The 20569-nt window shown below is 39.2% G+C and overlaps 2 protein-coding genes across 2 annotated transcripts; one reads left to right on the top strand and one right to left on the bottom strand.

The window, feature by feature from the left end:
• The first annotated feature begins 12086 nt into the window (after nucleotides 1–12086).
• On the top strand, nucleotides 12087–13158 carry LOC149945630 (uncharacterized protein F54H12.2-like). The gene is made up of 2 exons (XM_090176639.1): nucleotides 12087–12598; nucleotides 12804–13158. Exons 1-2 carry the CDS (start codon nucleotides 12087–12089, stop codon nucleotides 13156–13158), a joined length of 867 nt encoding a protein of 288 aa, XP_090032765.1.
• A 2930-nt stretch (nucleotides 13159–16088) lies between these two features.
• On the bottom strand, nucleotides 16089–18941 carry LOC149945629 (uncharacterized). Its single transcript, XM_090176638.1, has one exon. The coding sequence runs from the start codon at nucleotides 18939–18941 to the stop codon at nucleotides 16089–16091; it is 2853 nt and encodes a 950-aa protein (XP_090032764.1).
• Between the last annotated feature and the right edge of the window lie 1628 nt (nucleotides 18942–20569).

The raw sequence follows: 20569 nt of genomic DNA, 5'->3' as shown, positions 1-20569 counted from the left end.
CATATGACAAACTAGTGTCTATTATTTTGGAATTTGGATAAAACCTTTCTGCAAGATTTTAATTTTTATGAAAATTTTAGGTTGGCTGTTTATTTTTAGTAGCTTTTCCGGTACCTGACACACAATTCCCACGGCATTTACAGTGTGTCAGAATTTATAGCCCGGTGTACCTAGTAACAAAGACCATACCACCGGAGGCCTATCATCATAGTGCCCTACGCCAGCGTCCCCAAGCCCGGACAGGTGACAAATCCAGCATGGGTAGCAGAACCCCACTACTGATGGTCTCACCTTAGACGCAAGCCACTCAACCCAGCAGAAGGTGCAGCAATGGGTGGACCAATCCCCACTTCGCACACAGCAGTGGGATTTAGAATGGATGCTATAGCAACTCCAGCCGACACCCTACCTATGAAGGTAAGGAGCCAAACCCATTGGAAAGAGCTCCTAAAGGGGAACGACGAGCACACAGCAGCCCAAGTAACCCGGCACAGCTGGCACCGGAGATCCCGGTGGGCCCCAAAAGGCCGGGAAACAGGACCGCCGTGCCCGCATATGGAGGCTCGCCGCCCCACAGCAGGCTACCCAATCCGCCGAGGCGGCCAGTTTGCCTGGACCCTCTCCGTTAGCCTGAACCGAAGTTCAGTATCCAGCCCAAACCTGACCGAAGTCGGAGGTGGAGATAGGACCATTTGATCAGAGCTAACATCTCCCAGTGCGCCACCGCCCTTATGGGTTACAAGAGCCGGACCCCGACTCCCCGGTAAAGCCACCAGTTATTGCACACTCTAACCCATTTAGGGCCCCCCACGGCATTTACAGCTTACATTCTCGTTTAGACTCATATTTTTTTCCAAAAAAATACCTCTTATTATAGACTAAAATTACCTTAATCTAAAATTATGGCCACTTCAAATTGAACCCCGCTGGATTGCACAATACGAATGAAATTCCAACAGGAAAAGCCGGTTTACAGTCTAGTAGGGCGATTCATGGCCGATTCGAAGAAAAGTAGTTCCACTCAACTTTGTATTATGTTAACAGTATTTGATAGATTTAAATAAAAGGGCAACGATTTCCAAAATTAAATTTTAAAATATACTACATCAATTAAGACTTTTGCATTTAAAGTCCTTTTAAATTTGCATACCTTTTAAGTATTGTATACGCTATGTTCCGTTTTTGACGTCACCGATGACGATTTTTGAATGCGCTTTGACCCCCCCCGCAAGCCTCCCTTTCCAGTCCCTTTAAGAACGTGTCAAATTTTGAAGTAATTTCGGAATAGCTCATTTTATTCATAACAACAAAAACGTGCATATCTACTCTAAAGGGCAAACTAATATAAAAGCTGTTGAGCCCATGTGATTTACTATTGTTTGATATATAATTTACCTTCATATGTTAAAGAGTGGGCACCGCCCACCCTCAGGATACACGGGTGGGCAAACCAATACAAAAGCTGTTGAGGCCATGTGATATCCTATCGTTAGATATATAAAATACCATCGTAAGTTGAAGGATTAAAACTTGGGGGCCACCCACTCTCAGAAGACCCGGGTGGGCAAAGCAATACAAAAGCTGTTGAGGCCATGTGATTTCCTATCGTTTGATAGAAGGAAAGTATCAAAGGTGAAATAGGTAAGCAAAACACGACGAACATAATTCTTTTAAATTATTGAAATTAGTGGAAATATGAATTAAAGAAATTCTTAAAGTGGGATTAAAATGGGTTTATTTTACGAAATTAATATCAAACATTTGGGTAGTTTAAGCACCAAAAGTCATGTAAATTCGCAAATTCATAAAAAAATACCCATGAATGTAATTTTGCGGAAAATAGGAATTTAGTTGTAGACGCGTCAGTGCGATGATTTCATCGCAATTTTTAGGGCATATTATAATTTTCGGGGCGTACGATATCCTACCATTCGGTGACTCTCCCTTTAAGAGTTCTATCGAATGAGACCAACTTGTTTTTTTTCGGTCACTATCCCTTTAAGGGGGTTGGTTGGAGGTGGGGGAAATTAACGGCACGCGTGAGGGGGCGGAAAATCTCTGGACCAACTGTACAAACTATAAAAGTGTTCAAGGCTAAAAGTTCAAGCATGAAATTCGAAGAGGACGGCGTGACTCGCTTGATAAAGGCGTCAGTTTTGGAAACTACGCAGCCAGAAATCTGGGTTGGTATCGCCGATAATGTAAATTATATAAATTATTTTTCGCAGCTCCATCTACCTTGTCGGCGCTTTCCAAGCCAAACAAACAACACCAAACAAACCAACAAACAAACAAGCAAACAAAAACTTAACAACATTCCGTCCATAGTAATATATATATATATATATATATCGATGTGGAACTAAAAAGGTAACCTCGGGACTCCCTGGCATCCCCCCCGCAACCCCGAGCGACCTCTCGTTAATCAGACGCCGTCATACGTACCATGACAGGACACGAGTCTTAGATACAACAATGACCCCCGTAAGGGAAGGTCACCAATTACTTTTTGTTTTCAACTCCGCCCTTAAATCCCCGGGAACAAAACCAAAACACAGAGCTCCAGGAAGACAGATCTCTGCTTCTTGGACAAGAGAAGGACCATGTCGAAATAAATAGAAAGTAATGTGCGATGAACAACCCTCACTGATTGCCTAGATGACCCACAGCCAGGAAATTCCGACCGGAAGAACATAGGCCAGGCAATAATAAGTCTGAGAAGCGTAATGCCCTCAACACCCTCGAATCACCTGTTGATCGGCCAATATCTAACCATTCTGAGAGAAGAAAGCCAGATGACCGAGACCAATTCCCTAGCCTAACCGGACATTTCAGACCGACACCCGAAGTACCTACGCCCCCGTCAGCTTGTGAAGTAAATGAATATAAGAAAAAATCCGCAATCCGGCCGCCAAACGCAAACCGTAGACGAGTAAATAAAGAGAAAAATAGAAAGTGTAAATCAAGAAAACGCGTAAACAAGCAGCTCCCAAAGACGTCCCGAGGAACCGGAGAGACGACAACGTAGCGGAGGACAGCGAAAGCAAATGATGAATCCCCCCTTGTAGAGTACCCAGGGTCGAAATACGAAGTAGCCAGTGAAAGTAGAGAAAAGTTTTAGAAAGAAAGCTTAATCCCTCGCTATTGTTCGAGAAAGGGGTTAAAAGCAGGTCTCCTCGAGATTGAAAGTTCATTCTGCTTCTTCTATTTTTACAGTTCAGATTACCTTTTCCGTTCGCGTTGTGCCCTCGCCGTTGTTATTATTGTTTTGAGATAATTATTGTCATTGTTAAAATTGTAGAATCTATAATTGTAGTATTTTAATTGTAGTGTTTATTATTATTTAGGGTAAGTGTATATTAAGTTCTGTCCCCTCCGTCCTTTGAGCCCAAGATGCCTGAGAGTAGGGATACCGGAACCGATCCCATAAAAAATAGTAAGAGATCGTTTCATTGAAAAAGCCAAAAGAACCATAGAAGAGATGGCCTAACCATCACTATAGTCAATTCAGAACTATTCGCTCCATCCCCCTCATTATGTTCATTTTTGTATTTTAGTGTTTTTATAAAATTAAGTGTTAAATAAAGATTTTGTGATTGATTAACGACAAAGGGTTTCCATTCTGAATTCGAATCTCCCCCTCTTTTTTATTTTTCTTTTCCCTGTATGTAACCCCCTCTCTCGGATTTAATTCACTCCACGATAAGGCCACGACTCGCATTTTGTCACCATCTTCCCCCGCCTTGGTGAATTAATAACTTTGAGCAAGGGCTAGGAATATTTCTGTCCATCAATCACATGACAAAAATCCTAAAAAAGGTTGCATATTTTATATCCCGGAATTTGGTCATTTCTGTATGTACATTTTCATTTTGATCGAAAATAACGAGGGTAAAGCAGAGATATTTATGCCTAGCCACATAAATATTTGTAACTAATTTTACCGTACCTAACATTTACCTTAAGTTTACCAACTGAATGTTAAAAACTCAAGTTTGATAAATTTTAAGTTTTTAATATCGTTTAAGAAGTTAAGAATAAGCCATGGGGTATGGATGTGGTTAAGTCTACAGATAAAACGTTCAAACGTTGGCACCTTGATATTAGGTTTAACTTATTTTAAGCTTAAAGATGAATTATATGCTAGTTGTTAAATATACTATTATGGAAATAATATAGTGAATAAGTATTGTTTCTAACTAAACTTGTTGAAAGGACAGTCTTGTACATATTACAATTGATTAAAATAAAAACCACTATTGTACAATAAAACTGCCGTCTACAGAAAACCTTTCTCGATTGTAGAGCCCCCCACAGCAAAACAGCACATCCGTTTTCTAAAAACAAAAAAAAATCTGCTTTCCTGTCCAATACAGAAAGAGCTCTGAATATCTATAGCGATAATATCGAATATAACCATGAAATAAATTTCTTAAAGAGTGTAGCAATAAATGAGGGTTTCGATCTAAATTTTATCTGTAAGATATTCAACTATGTGCAAAATTAGTCAAAAACCTTAAACAATACCAAACTCAAACCGTTTGACAAAAAAGATAATATTATCATTTTACCTTACAACAACCTCACGGAAAAAATTGGCCACATTTGTAAAAATAATGGCGTTAATTCTATATTTAAAGCTATAAATAAAATTGTTCACTTTTTCCAAGTAGAAAAGACAATGTCACTAGTTTGGAGGAAAGTGGAATTTATTTACTGCCTTTCCCATGAGTTAAAGAACACGAAACAGACTTGAGACTAAAAAGGCCCAAGGCTATTGTAGACCACGTCCAAGCTGGCCCTACACATACCATAGACACTAAACAGGTACAATTAGTTGCGAAGGAAAATAACCCGTTTTAATTAAACATTAGAGAATCTGTAGAAATTGTCAAACTGAAAATTAAAAATAAACTTATCAACAATATAGATGGCCCTGCGCATGAGGTTGTCTTACAATATACTAATCTGTTGAATCTATACTGCTGATTTCTACCCTGACACGTCTATTCTCCGCGTCACATGAATTGATTGAGTGTTGTATGTAGGCTATACGCTAATTGTATTTACTCTGTCACTTGCCTCTAATGAGCTCTTATATCTTGTTATTGCCGGGAGAAGTGGCTCACTCCTGTAATCCCAAGCGTTGCCGTTACAAATATCTCGCCCCTGATTAATCAAGTGGACGAGCGGACTGAATTGTCCCACACGTTGAAATACAGAAAAAATATCTTATTATTGTAAATTAGCCTGACAACGGCGCTAGTAACGGCGCCGAAACGGCGGTAGCTAAGTTTTGTAATATAAACCTTTTTTTATTGTACAATAATGGTGTTTATTTTAATCAAAAATATTGTTTCAATTTTTATAAACAAAACGAACTGTCAAAGTGAAGAAAAAATATTTATCAGTCAAGAAGAATCAAGACATTTTGTTAGCTACTAGTAGGTAGTTGCTTTATGTTTTCGTAAATTGTTAAGAAATAGGATGAATCTTAACAAATGATGTTACAGAATTTGAAGTGGACTAAAATTTGTAAGATAAATTATATGTGACTAAAATTTTGGGTAATACTTACCAAAATTCATGTTCGTTACATATTGACCCAAACACATAGGGTGAAACAGAACTATTCAGATTAGTGATAATAATCCAAAAATGGGTCACAATTTTTAATGTTTCGGCTTGGTTTCTCTTTTCGGTGTTATAGTCGCAAGCCAGATTTCCCGCACGGTACTCTTGAGTCCCAAATAGGACGAACCGGTCTACAGTTGGAATTTCTGGTTATTTTAATTAATTTAATTTAGTTTTTCACGTGAAGATCTATTTGGTCCGAGTTTCGCGTCTTTTTGTTTGCTCGAAGACCTAACGGCACGAGCTATTAGTAAGTTTTTAAAGTTCTTCAAATTTGTTGAGGGTTTAGCTTTATTATCCCTTTTCATAATGGACTAATCTACTCATTCGCTAATTTTATCATCCTTTACAATGCAGTTCATTGGTGGTTCCTTTTAACTAACCAAATATGGGTCAAATAAAGTTTTCCCAACCTTTTTTGGAGTGCATAGCGACCTCGATACGCGGCTCATTTATTTCAATAGCAAACTGATACCCGTCAATACCCTGTTAATTTATATAAGAAATCAGCACACCACGGTCACATTCTATCATTTATTATTTATTACTACTATTTATCTAAAAATTAAATGCACACAAAAATTCATTAAAAATCAAATTTAGATCTGCCCAATTTTGTAATCAAAGTTGATTTATTATTTTCGTAAGGAATGTTTTGGAGAAATGAGAGAAATTCAACTAAATACTAAGCATTTCCCTCTTGCTATATTGTATATTTTGACATTTTTGGGCGTTATTTGCAAGAACCTAACTCATTCTAATTACATATACAGATACCAATTTCAAACTGACTCATTAATGTATATCATTACAAAATTTTCGATTAACCCGTTAGTAGTATCAAAGTGCCGCTTTTAAAACAATGGCTCGGTATGTGGCTCGGTAAGTGGCTCGGTATGTGGTTCGGTATGTGGTTCGGTATGTGGCTCGGTATGTGGCTCGGTTTGTGGCTCTGTATATGACTCGGTAGTCTTTGGTTTGTGAATCGTTTATCTCTATAATCGGAAAATTATCACTATGACGTAGAATTAAAATTATCACTATGACGTAGAATTAAAATTATCACTATGACGTAGAATTAAAATTATCACTATGACGTAGAATTAAAATTATCACTATGACGTAGAATTAAAATTATCACTATGACGTAGAATTAAAATTATCACTATGACGTAGAATTAAAATTATCACTATGACGTAGAATTTTAAAAGTATAAATACTCGCGTCTAATAGAACAGATTAACATTCCAATTTAAAGTATTGAGTTGGGAGAAAGAAGAAACGCATCAAGTGAGTATACCAGTTTTTCAAAAGCGTTTTTTAAATGCTGGCATCAAAAATAATCTAGAAATTTTATTATCTTATACAGAATGGCTGCCGTAGTGTTATTTCCTCTTTCATCCGAAAAATTTGTAGAGATAACCCCGAAGCTTGGAGTACGGTTGGGACTCCGTGACAGTACTTTGGGGATAGTTTTAGACCAGGAATAATTTCACGATCTGTACCGCTATAAGGATACCATTTTGTCATTCTTCGAGAAGGAGGACAGCCCTGGCTCAACGTGGTTTTTCAAGGGATCTGAAACCAGAAGGGTCGAGTTACGAACTTATCAGAACCGCAATATTTTGGATATACGGGAAATGTATCCAGGAACTGGGGATAAGTACGGTCAGTTCTTTCCAATCAGGAAGGGATTCTCCGTCGGGTACTACCACGCTAAAGAACTAATGCAAAACTATAACGACGTAATAGTTTACCTCGATGAGGCGAACCGGATTCACGGTCTTTTAAAAGACTGCGTTCTAGAACAATTACGTAAAAATATCCGTAAATGTTGCTACGAATGCGAGGTAGAGCACCCTTCCCAGACTGAGCACGATTGTCTCAACAGTTGGGAAATGCGTGTCGCCATGAATTATGACGCGGCTGTAAATAATCTAGATTTTATCGAGATTTATAAATTATTTACTTCGAACACATTTTTAAGTGAAGAGTTTTGTAAATGTATGACAGCCCGTATTGTATGTTCCGCTAAACAGTATTTGTAAATAAAAGCATTGATTTCGATAATTCGTCTCATTCTTTAAAATGGAGTTCAACCTGCAACACCCTTTCAACGGTCTTATCGCCGGAGCGACACAATCAGGGAAGAGTTTCTTCGTAGCAAACCTTAACAGATATATAGATATATGCATTTCCCCCCCACCAGAGCGAATTATATGGTGTTATACTGAATATCAACCCAAGCTATTTAAATCGGTATTGGAGCATACACCCGCAGTTGATTTTCACGAAGGGTTATTGGATGTGAAACTTTTAGACCCCAATGTAAATAACTTTGTAGTTCTAGATGATTTACTTTGCGAAATAGCGAATAACAGAGACGTAACGAATTTGTTTATACGCGGATCTCCCCATAAAAATACTTCAGTTTTTATTCTCATGCAAAATCTATATTATCCTGGAAAGGAAATTAGAACGCTAAAATTAAACGCTCATTATTTGATAATTTTCAAATCCCCACGTGACAAGTCGGCAATATTCCATTTGGCAAGACAGATTTTCCCTACCAACGTTAAATACGTCATAGACGCCTTTCATCAAGCGATTGCGCGAGATTTTGGTTATTTATGGGTTGATTTGAAACCTACCACGTCAGATGAGCACAGACTACGAACCGGACTCATACCGGGAGAAGAAGTTACTGTCTTTGTACCAAAATGAAGATAGTTCACGATCACCGGGATTTTTGAAGTTTCTGGCGAGTTGCAACGCCTCTCAGAGAAATGCCGTCATCAAACACGCGAGCAAAGACGCGATCAAAGCTGTAGTGGAATGTTGTATAAATGTACTCCGCGGAAACGTGAAATTGTCAGAAGAACAGAAGAAGCGGTTGAAGAGACACTGGAAAATTTTACGGAAAATATCTCGACCGAATACCGTGTCAAAGCGAAGAAAGATTTTGATTCAAAAGGGTGGATTTCTACCGTTACTGTTAGCGCCTCTTCTATCTCTGGTGAGCAGCGCGGCTGGTGCGGCTATCAGTAGAGCTATCAAAAATGGCTAGAAAAATGATTTTGGTCCCCGAGGACGTTTATCGTCGTTTGACTTCGCAGCCGAAAGTTGACGAAAACCTGGATACGAAGGCAGTTTTAAATAATCAGAAACTTAATCAGTCACAAAAAGTGGACTTGTATAACCATTTGTTGCAACGTACTATTAACCAAAGAATTAAAAAGAAGAATACGGCTGAGTCACCAAAAAAGAAGGATTGGTATTCGGAAATAGCCCTAGTAATTCCCGACTCGCATCTTAAAGCCGCTGTTGCTTTGTACAAGTGGCTTTAAAGTAATAGCAAAATTGAATGGTCACAGAATGGTGAACTTATGTATAAAGGTCACCCCATCGCGGGCTCCAATATTATGGACATTTTACACGAAACTGTTAAAGGACATAAAATTAAACCAAAGTATGATGCTGTAGGCATCAATTATTTTTACGAATTGCTTGAAAAAGAAAATGTTCCCAAATCTCTTATAAAAAATAAGTTCCCTTTCGAGTCCCATGTTGATAATTTACCCCTTAATAACGATAACGTAAAGAAATCGGTAGACGAAAGGTCTAGTGATGTTGATCCCGAATCTAGGGATAGTGGTCTTTGGTTGGAAAACTGGATGTAATTGAAATAAAGAATATAAATAAATATTTTTTTTTCGTTTCTTTCACTTACTATTTTCACATCATCATGGACGGTCAGGGCGACTTGTCTCCGACTGGGTTACTATCGGTTCTATCCATATCATATTTAAAATCCCCCAAAGTTATTACAGCTTGTTTATTTCTGGTAATAGTCTTAGTTATTGAACTATTTGATTTCGCGTACTGGTACTACGAACAGAATATTAAAAACTGCACGAGGCATGGATAATCTCGAAAAAATATACTTCAACGTAAAAAATTCAGGAAGCTACGGTGGCGTTCGGGGTCTTTATCGTGCAGCTCGAGCGGCGGGAATTCGAGTGTCTATAAAAGACGTTATAGAGTTTTTAAAGAAGCAGGACACGTATACGCCAGCGATATACCATTTCAGAAGAAACAAGACCATAGTATACGGAATAGACGAGCAATGGCAACTTGATCTGGCAGACTTGCAGGACATCAAAAATCACAATAAGGGTTTCCGATACATCTTGTGTTGTATTGACGTATTCAGCAAATACGCTTTCGCAGTGGCGACCAAAAACAAGAAGGGAACGACGATGGTGACTGCGTTAAACTCTATATTGGAATCCGGTCGAAAACCGAAGGTTGTGCAAACGGATCACGGCAATGAGTTTCTATGCAAAGAAGTGCAACGTGAATTAAAACGAAGGGGTATAAGGTTTTTTGCAACGCACTCCGAAATGAAGTCTAGCGTTATCGAAAGATTTCAGCGCACATTGAAATCTCGCATGTACCGATATTTTACGCAACACGACACTTATAAATATATCGACGTATTACCGGAATTATTGGATGCGTATAACAACAACTACCATAGATCCATAAAATGCAAACCCGTTGAAGTAACGAATTTAAATTCGAAGGAGGTGTGGAAGAACCTATACGGGAAAGTTAATTTTTCACCACCCGTCACGTACCCTTTCGAAATTGGCGACTTGGTTCGAATCAGTAAAAATAAAACGACTTTCGAAAAAGGATATAAAGCCAACTATACCGAGGAAATATGCAAAGTAGTTCAACTAATTCCGCGAGATCCACCGGTATATAAGCTGGAGACATTAAACTCCGAAGTCATTTTAGGAGTGTTCTACGAACAAGAAATACAGAAAATCGGAAAGGATCTCGAAAACTGTAAATTTAAAATTGAAAAAGTAATACGAAAGCGAAGAAACCCGGACGGAACGAAATAATACTTAGTGCGTTGGAAAGGATACAGTTCCGATTTCGATTCCTGGGTGCGAGAAATCGAAATACTATGAGTTTCTACATAACGTTGCCGTCGGATTCGTCCATACGCTATTTCCAAAACAACACTATAAGCAAGTACAGAACGTATTTGCCAGAATCTATAAAGCTCGAAGGGCCTTGAGAAGTAGGTCTCGCTGAAGTCAGCTATCCAAGGACGTGGAATAACGTTACGGAAGAGTGCATAGTACGTCTGTGGGAAACTAGATTTGCCACCGAGATTTCCGAGGAACCAAAACCCAAGATGATCAAAGTGTCAGCCAACGAGAAAATCAAGAAACATGAGAAAATCCCCGAGAACGTCGTTAAAATTGATTTCAACGACCCAAAGCGCGACATTTCCTTAATTGTCCCCTCCGTTGCGTCAAACGAAAAACTCGTGGAACAAGAGAAAAGCAAAGAGAAAACCGATAAAACGGATCTAAAAGCGGAATCTTACGATATTAACATACTTATACCGCCGGGTTATTAGGGTTCGGCGGAAGAATTACTTCGTATAATGTCATTTGACGATTATGGCCAAAAAATAAACTCGCGGCTAGAGTTTTATTACAACAAACCAAATCGACGAGTCGTAGTCGAATTGAAAGAGGGGAACCAACTGTATATCCCTCACGAAATCGCCTTATTTTGGGATTCACGAGGATGTCATGTTAAGACGTTAGCGTAGTCACTTCGATGACGGCGCCCTTCACTTGCGACATGGACGCCGGCTTGCATTCCTTGTTCGTATACTCGGATATAATCCAAAGCCGTTCGGTCGGAGACTCGGATGTTCCGCTTTTAAGAATTCTAAGTATTCAAGGAAAAGACGGGGATACAGTTGAGAGTTTTCTAGACCTTATTATATGCCCATCGCGAGCAACAATTTTCAAACGATCAAAGTTAATATTATGAGCGAAATGGGACAGCCGGTACACTTTGAACGAGGGAAAGTTCACGTCACTTTACATTTTAGACCGCGAAGGACTTGGACGCCCTTATAAAAACTAGTGTGAAATCAATCATTTCTTCATTTACGACGAGGAAGTCAAAGACGAAACATGTCTCCGCCAAATTTATATCGGGTTTCCGTGAGCGACTATGAAAACTACTACTTGAATCAAATTGGACACGGATCGATCCCGGTATATAGACGAGTGGCGGTGCAAAGAGGATACGGACTTGGAAATATATTGGCGTCGGCATTTCGAACAGCCATGCCTATTTTTAAAAAGGGGGCTTCATTCTTAGGTAGAAAATTTTTAAATGCTGGGACAAAAGTCGCTTCGGACGTATCAAGTGGTGTTTCCCTTCGAGAAGCTTTGAAAACCCGGGGGAAGGAAGCGGGGAAGGAAGCTTTGAGAAGAGCCGCTGAAGAAGTGGCGAAACTGACTGGGAATGGCCGTAAAAGGAAACGCAAAGCGAAACCTATCATCAGTTCAGTTCGAACCAGGAAGAAGAAGAGAAGGTCGTCTCCGCTACAGCGTGATATTTTCTCATAATGTCGCTCGCGCACCCCAACTCGCAAAGTAGCATTAGCTCGGAGCTTGATCTTTTTCACGTACCGTACACTCAAACCGGAATAATTGGTAGTCAGTGGGTCGAATATAATCCAACTTCGAATGTCAATGAAAACCAGACGATTATCTTCAGTATTGCCGGTAATTCGGAAAATTATGTCAATTTGAGGAACACTCTACTTCAAGTACAAGTGAAAATTGTAAAACCGGACGGGACTTTGCCTCAGGCTGAAGTACCAGAGAACACCGGAAAAGTAACAACGTCCGCGGATAATGTGGCGCCGGAAAACCTATTTCTGCATAGTCTTTTTAGTGAAGTTCACGTATCTTTGGGCGACAGAACGGTTACATCATGCGCTCATCAGTATCCGTATAAGAGTATGATTCAAACGCTCTTGACATTCGGAGGACCCGCCAAAGAGAGTTTTTTGACAGCTTCGCTATACTATAAAGACGAAGCCGGAAAATTTGACGCGTTTTTCGACAATGAAGGGTTTAAAAAAAAGAGCCAAATTTGCGCAAGAAGGCGTTATCGACATGCTAGGAGTTGTACGAGCTGATATTTGACAACAGTCTCGTTTTATTCCTAACTTGGTCGACGTTAATTTCAAGTTTATCAAAAGTCCCAACGAATTTTGCTTACACACTGATGGAACGAAATGTAAAGTCGTTTTTACCCACGCGTCAATCTTTATCAGGAAAATCAAACTGACGCCGGAGATTATGATATCTCACGGCAAAACTTTGGAAATGGCTAACATGAAATATCCCATTACCCGCACGGAATGCAATTCATTCTCGATATCTCGAGGAAACAAGATATGCGTTAAAGACAATTTATACAATGGGCAGATTCCTACTAAAATTGTAATCGCTTTGGTTGAACAGAACGCGTTTTTGGAAGACTACGCATTGTCGCCCTTCAACTTCCAAAATTTCTCGCTGAATCAAATCGGGCTCTACCTGGACGGTGCCAGTATTCCCGCTAAACCATTAAACCCAAATTTCAAGGATAAGTTGTACATGCGATCGTACGCCAACCTATTTCTTTAGACGGGACAGTGGAACATAGACGAGGGAAATTTTATTGACCGTGACGAATTCGCCAAAGGCAACACCCTGTTTGCCTATGACCTCACCCCAGACCTTAACGGAAGTTCTACCGATTGCTTTAACCTGAACAAAAACGGAAGCGTTCGACTCGAATTAATATTCGCGGAGGCGCTACCGTCAACGATTAGTGTCATTTACTATTCCGAATACCAATCTATGGTTGAAATCAATAAAAAACAGAGCAGTTTTATTCGATCAAAGTGCATAGATATGGATTCTCACCAACTCGAAAGAATATTGAGTCGCGATCCATACACCAAGAATCTGTTTAAAGGCGTTTTCGCCGCCGATAAACTTCCCAAGATCGTGAAAAAGTTTCCCGCTCTATTTATCGTCAACACCGATACTTCAAAGGGCGAAGGGATTCATTGGTACGCAACGTTCAAGCGAAAGTTTATCTGGGGAGAAATATTTACATATATATTTATGAATTTTTAAATTTCAGGTGCGTTATATACATTTCGAGAAAACTAAACACGATATTCTTTGAGAGCTTCGGAAACAGTTGCGACTTGTTTCCATTCAACGATTTCGTAGAGCGAAACAGTTTCACTGTAACGTATGTAGAATTTTAATTAGCGGGATCCTACCAGACCGCGGAGAGCTTTTCTTTCTAGCTCGCTATAGACTGACTATATAGTTTTAAAGTTTATTGGGAACTCTAAAGCTCTCACACACCATACTATAATTACGCTACGCTTTCGTACTATACTAAAATGATTACGGTTTTCTATATTAACAAATGATATTACTTTATTTAAAGAAAAATACGATGGCTGGTTTCTTTCAGCCCTATTTTAAGGTTGGGACTTTTTGTGTGTCCTCTACAAGTTTTGCAAGCTATCTCATTTATTTCGCTAGAAATCTAGCCTTTATACGCAAAAATTTGAACGGGAGGGAATTAGTGGTCAGGTGACCCATAATCCCAACCGTCGTTTCGAAGTACCTTGAAAGGCAGCAGCGTCGAAGTGGCACCACGACTCTTTACTCCCGCTGTGTTTTCCGAAGCTTCCTTTCTACACAATACATCCATTAGTTTCCTCGAATCTCGAGGAGTGGGGTTTTTACACAAAAATAACAAGAAATATATACAATACAGAGTGGGAATTCCGTCCGAAATTTGGTTTACATTTTATCCTTTTATATATTTTTTTGGTTACACTTAATTTTATTTATACTAAATTTTAATTTTAACTTATCTTAAATCATACACTTAAATCTTATAAATAATCTATATTTTCTACACTCCCCCCGTGAATACTGAGTTAAATGGTACGAGGTATTCACTTATATTTGAGGATCTTGAATTTCTAGATTAAACAGTAGTTTCACTGGTCTGTGCACTATCGTCCCGTTTGACGTTTTTATGTTATATGCCCGAATCCTTTTATCGCGACCAAAAATCGGATCTATTATTAATCCGATTTTCCAAGTGTGTTTGGGCAGTTTGTCTTCACGTATGAGGACAACGTCTCCCTTTTTAAATTCAATTTCTTTGTTCACGCATTTTCTATGGTGCGCGGAACGTAATTGCAACAGATATTCCGTTTGCCACCGTTTCCAAAATTTGTCCATGAGAGAGTGTCTGTATTTCCATCTTTTGGTGGCTTCTTGGCGCGTTGTGATTGCATTTGGCTCGCATTTGAAATTAGAGGGCGGCAAGGCGTTTATTCTTTTTCCAATGAGGAAATGCGCGGGAGAAAGCGGTATCGGTTCTTTGGCCTCGTTGTCGGGCGAGAATTGATAATCGCTTCAGTTTCTGCTAACGCGGTTGTCATTTCGGAATAATTTAAGTTTGATTTTCCTAAAATTTTCTTTAGGATAGTTTTGGCCGATCTCACCAGTCTTTCCCAGAACCCCCCAGCCCATGCCGCGCGTTCAACAATGTATTTCCACTTAATACCTTTACTTCCAAAAAGTTCCTCTACTCTTTCATTGTTTATACATTTGTATATCAATTGTAAATCTAAATCCGCTCTTTTAAAAGTTTTCGCATTATCTGAATAGATAATGCTCGGGGTCCCTCGTCTAGCGATTATTCTACGGAAAGCCAAAATAAATTCATCCGTGGACAGGGACGAGACTAGTTCTAGATGGATGGCGCGTGTGGTTGCGCAAGTATACAAACAAATGTATGCCTTGATCAGCAGGTTTTTTTCATTGGATTTTAGGTAAAGTGGTCCCGCGAAATCTATACCAACAATTAAAAAGGGCATTGACTCTTCTATTCTTTCGCGGGGTAGGGGCGCTGTGGTCATTTCTCCGGCCTTAGCCGCTAATCTTTTACATTTTAAGCAACTCTGAATAATTTTCTTTGTTAGTTGTCTAACGGACCAAATCCAATAACGTTCCCTTAAATGGGTGATTGTATCATTTACTCCACTATGATGTATCTCTTCGTGGGCTTTAATGGTCAATAATCTTGTGAATCTGCTTGATTTTGAAAGGATAATTGGGTGTTTTCTAGCGTAACTTAGTTCGCTTTCTTCTAATCTACCTCCTACACGCATTAAGCCAATTTTATCCAAAAAGGGACTAAGCGTAAATAATTTGGAATTTTCTTTTAATTGTTTATTTTCCTTCAATTTGCTCATTTCGTAACTAAATTCTGATCTCTGAGTATTTCTAATCCACATTTGTTCTATTCCTTCTAGCTCTTCCGCTGATATTACCTTTGAATCAGAAATTTTATTTCTTCTAGCTTTCTTGGTAAACCTAATTACGAATGCGGTAATTCTAAATACCTTTTCGATTGAACTATACCGATTTAAGTCGATTAATTTATGTATGCCTAATTCTTCTTGGTAGCTAATTGTCAGGATTGTTTTCCTTTCCTGCAGATCTAAATTGCTAGGTATTTCTAGAGTGGCTCACGCGTTTGGCCAATTTTCCTTTTCTTCCTTTAACCAGGGGGCGCCTTCCCACCACATTTTACTATTGAGCAACTCCCTCGCCGTGATTCCCCTGGTAGGTAAATCGGCGGGGTTTTGAATCCCAGGGCAATGAGCCCACCCGTTTACGTTTGATAGCTTTCTAATTTCTAGGGTTCTATTCGCTACAAATGGCTTCCATAACCTTTCTACGCCTCTAATCCAATACAACGCGACTGTAGAATCAGTCCACATGTAAATATTATCTATTTTCTGTTTAAAAATACCTTTAATATTATTGACTATCCTAGCTCCTAAGAGACACCCCATAATTTCTAGTTTGGGAACTGATAATTCTGTTGGATTTTCAGTGTCTTTTAAAGGGGCAATTTTTGATTTTGAGGTTATCAGTGTCACACCTACTTTCTGATTCGAATCTACGTATCTAATGTAAACTGCCGTCGCGTAGGCCCTTGTACTAGCATCACAGAAGCAGTGTATTTCTCTTACAACTATTTCACCATCGGTTTCGTGAAGATAATATCGGGGGAGACTTAGGTTATTTAGTTCCTTTAAATCGCCGCAAAAATTTTCGAAATCTAATTTTAATTCGTTATTCAAATTTTTATCCCAATCCGACTTAATTCTCCATAATTCTTGGAACAATAGTTTCCCCCTTACTGTAAATGGCGTTAATATCCCTATAGGGTCGAAAATCTGAGCTATGATACTAAGTACCGATCTTTTTGTTTTTGGAATTTTCTCCGCAGTTTCGATTAGTTTTGAAAAGTTGAATGAAAAGCTATCGGATGTAGTATTCCACTCCATCCCTAATATTTTAATTTTACTTCCCTGATCTAACACTGGGAATAAGCTCGTTTTAGCCGAGTTTTCATAATTTTTCCACATTTCTCTTAAATGAGGTGAGTTTGTTTCCCATTTTCTAAGCTTCATTTGGGCCTTTAACATTAATTCGGAGCACCCCTTGGATAACTCAAACGCGCTCTCTACGGTATCTTCCCCACTCGAAAGGTCATCCACGTATAGTGATTCGTTTATCACTTCCTTAACCCTTGGGTTTTCTACATCACTACGTTCTAAATGAAGTTTCACCGTCGCGGACAATAAAAAGGGGGAAGAATTAACACCGAAAGGTACCCTCGCAAATCTATAGGTTTTAAATTCATTTTCTTTAATTTGGCCTTGGTCTTCAACTACCCACAAAAATCGAACGCTATCTCTATCCTCTTCGGCTATTCCTACCATCAAAAAGGCTTTTTCAATGTCACTAACAAACGCAATTTTATGTTGTCTGAATTTAAGTAAGAGTAATAAGAGATCTGGGTTTAAATTAGGGCCCTCCTCTAAACAGTCGTTTAAAGAGGGGCACCCCTTTACCTTTGACGAAGCGTCATTGACAATTCGAAGTTTTGTTGTGGAATGTTCCCGTTGGACAGGATGCTGGGGCATATAATAGACCCCCTCCTTGCTAATTTCTATTTCGTGGGGAGGAACCTCTTCTACTATACCTAGCTCTATTTGTTCGTCGATGACGGCCTTGTACTTCATGTAAAGAGACACATCTCGCGAAAATCTATTTACTAACCCCTTTATTCTACGTACAGCCACGGATTTGTTGTCTGGCAACACTGATTTTTCGGCTTTCCACGGGAATTTAACATGATATCGCCCTTCCCTGAATTCTGTTGTTTCTTTAAATTTTTGTATGATTTTTTGTTCGCTATTATTTAAGGGGTCTTGCTCGCTATTGATACCCAAACTTTCAAGTTCAAAATAATGTTTAAGGGTGCGATCTACGTTTCTTTGTTCTACACTAATTTTCATAACTGTTGTTAGATAATTTCCTACATGTAAGGTTTGTTCCCTTCTATTGGTTGGGCCTAAAATCACCCACCCAAACAGCGTTTCTTGAGCTACAACCCTTGAATTGAATCTTTCGAATTTTGTATTCGCAATTTGCCAGAAATAGTCCCCGCCAATTAATACACTAATTTGGGACGGGCCTAGAGGGGGTTCTCTCGGATCGTCCGCTAAGGACAAACCTTTTCTATCCATAAATGTTTCCATTTCCGGGCAATCTAAGGTTTCAGTTGGGTTGCAAATAAATGGAACTACTACCGCTACTAATTCCATACTTTTAGTTGGGTTTTTCTTATTTTGTAAAGTTAACCTGACGCTTTTTCGAATCGCCCTTTTCGGCGTTTTTTCCATAAACGACCCTACGTTAAAACTTTCTTCCCCCAATACTGGTAATTTTAAAATTTGGGCTATTTCCTCGGTGACGAACGTTCCTTGACTACCTCCATCTAGTACCATTCTAATTGGTAATCTATTTCTTGATTGTATTGGGTTCAGGGCTATTGCTTTTGCCGTTTGTAAAACTACAGTTTTAATTAAATGTTTTTCCGTGGTTTGCACCGAAGCTACTACCGCGCTATCACTACTACTATTACTATTGTTTTGTTTTTCATATTCTATATTTGCTTGATTTTTATCGCAAACGGCCACATTATGACCCCTTCTACATATCCTACAATTTCTGAAATTTGAGTTACATTGTCTAGCTGAATGCCCCAACTTTAAACAGATAAAACAACGATTGCTATTTTTGATAAGGTCTCTTTTCTTTTCTAAACTTAAGTTTGAGCAATTTGAAGTTCTATGGGTATTACCCTTGCAAAATATACAAAAAACGTTTTCCTCATTTTTTTGGATTTGGGTATTTAATGCGGAGGAAGTAAATCTATCTTGGTGGGTTTTAGGCCTCACTGGATTGTTAGGTTTCGCATTTGATTTTTCCGATTTTGGGCCTGCACCTAATAGCCTAGACATTTCGCTACTCTCTACCTGATGACGCAAAAACTAAACTATCTCGTCCGCGTCCCACTCTTGTTGGTGATTTCTATTTTGGCAAAGTTGCGTTCGCATTTCATTTGGTAAACAACTAAGGAGTGTGGAACAGAGGAGGGAACCCTTTCCGGAAGTATTGGCGCCTAATAATTTTAAACTACGAACATTTATCTCTACTACGTCTAAAAGATTACGAAGGGCTTTTAAATCGTCTTTGCTTTCTATCGGTTTTAATTCTCTAAGGTTATTCATGTGAGTTTGCATTATCGTTATGGTATGGCCAAATCTATCTTTTAAAATCGATACCGCTTCGTCGTAACAATTTTCCGATTCGTACAAATTTTCTACCGCCTTTGCCGCTTTACCCTCTAAATACGAGACCAAATAATGGAATTTGTTTACCTTTTCCATGTTCGTGTCACCTATCAACGAGCGAAATCTGTTCCAAAACGAGGTCCATTTGACGGGGTCTCCGTTGAATTTCGGTAGAGTGAGTTCGGGGAGTTTGACCCGGATTCCCGTTGAGGACTGCGACGCTCCGGCGTTGATGCTATTCATTGGTGCCGCTCCTTGGGTCCCGCTGGCCGAAGGGTCTCCTCCGGACGATACGGTGTTCCCGTTGACCGGCACGATGACCGTGGTATCTAGCGACGGCGCTCTCCCGCTCAGCTCTTTCATCCTACGGCGAGCGTTGAGTTTGGCGTTGGTGATGTTGTCCAAGTAATCTTTGGTTTCTACTGCCTCCCTTTCTATATCCGCTTCATCTTGTAGAAGGCTCATAACGTGATTATCAGCCTTGGCTAGATTCTCTTCTTTTGTTTGAAGAACCAGGACTGCGTTTTCCAGTTGATTATACGTCGTTGTCGCTCTCGCAGTTTCGCCGAGCAGATCCGTGATGACTTTAATTTGTTTGTCGACTGACTTCCTGGTTCCATTTCTTGACGCTTTAGCCTTTTTCATCTCGATTTCTATGGCGCTCGGTGTTGAATTGATTGGCATTATGAGATTCGGAACTGGCGATGAAAGTTGAGCGGCCAACTGCTGTTGAGCCGCTATTTGCTGAGCTGCCAATTGTTGAGCTTGCTGTTGGGCGGCTAATTGTTGAGATTGCAATCTTGTTTTTGCACTATCCTTATCCACAGTATTCATTTTCTTCGACGGGTCCGACGATCCGTCTTCCATTTAAACGATTGTTTAAATTCTCTCCGTTTATAGTTTCTAAAGTTCACTTACGAAAGTTTATGATGCGCGATAATGATCTAAAGTCCCGAGTTTCGGCACCATGTAGAATTTTAATTAGCGGGATCCTACCAGACCGCGGAGAACTTTTCTTTCTAGCTCGCTATAGACTGACTATATAGTTTTAAAGTTTATTGGGAACTCTAAAGCTCTCACACACCATACTATAATTACGCTACGCTTTCGTACTATACTAAAAAGATTACGGTTTTCTATATTAACAAATGATATTACTTTATTTCAAGAAAAATACGATGGCTGGTTTCTTTCAGCCCTATTTTAAGGTTGGGACTTTTTGTGTGTCCTCTACAAGTTTTGCAAGCTATCTCATTTATTTCGCTAGAAATCTAGCCTTTATACGCAAAAATTTG

Source organism: Leiobunum rupestre, chromosome 5 (genome assembly GCF_980474605.1).
Source record: "Leiobunum rupestre chromosome 5, qqLeiRupe1.1.hap1, whole genome shotgun sequence".
In the NCBI taxonomy this organism is placed as follows: domain Eukaryota; kingdom Metazoa; phylum Arthropoda; class Arachnida; order Opiliones; family Sclerosomatidae; genus Leiobunum; species Leiobunum rupestre.
The sequence above is the reverse complement of the archived record's forward strand: the minus strand, read 5'-3'. Positions and strand labels throughout refer to the sequence as shown.

Excerpts from the sequence above, each read along its gene's own strand:
- LOC149945630 (XM_090176639.1), top strand. The coding sequence starts at position 12,087 with ATGTCGCTCGCGCACCCCAACTCGCAAAGTAGCATTAGCTCGGAGCTT. Across the intron at positions 12,599-12,803 it reads GCGTTTTTCGACAATGAAGG|GAAAATCAAACTGACGCCGG; the intron begins GTTTAAAAAAAA and ends AATCTTTATCAG.
- LOC149945629 (XM_090176638.1), bottom strand. The coding sequence starts at position 18,941 with ATGTCTAGGCTATTAGGTGCAGGCCCAAAATCGGAAAAATCAAATGCG.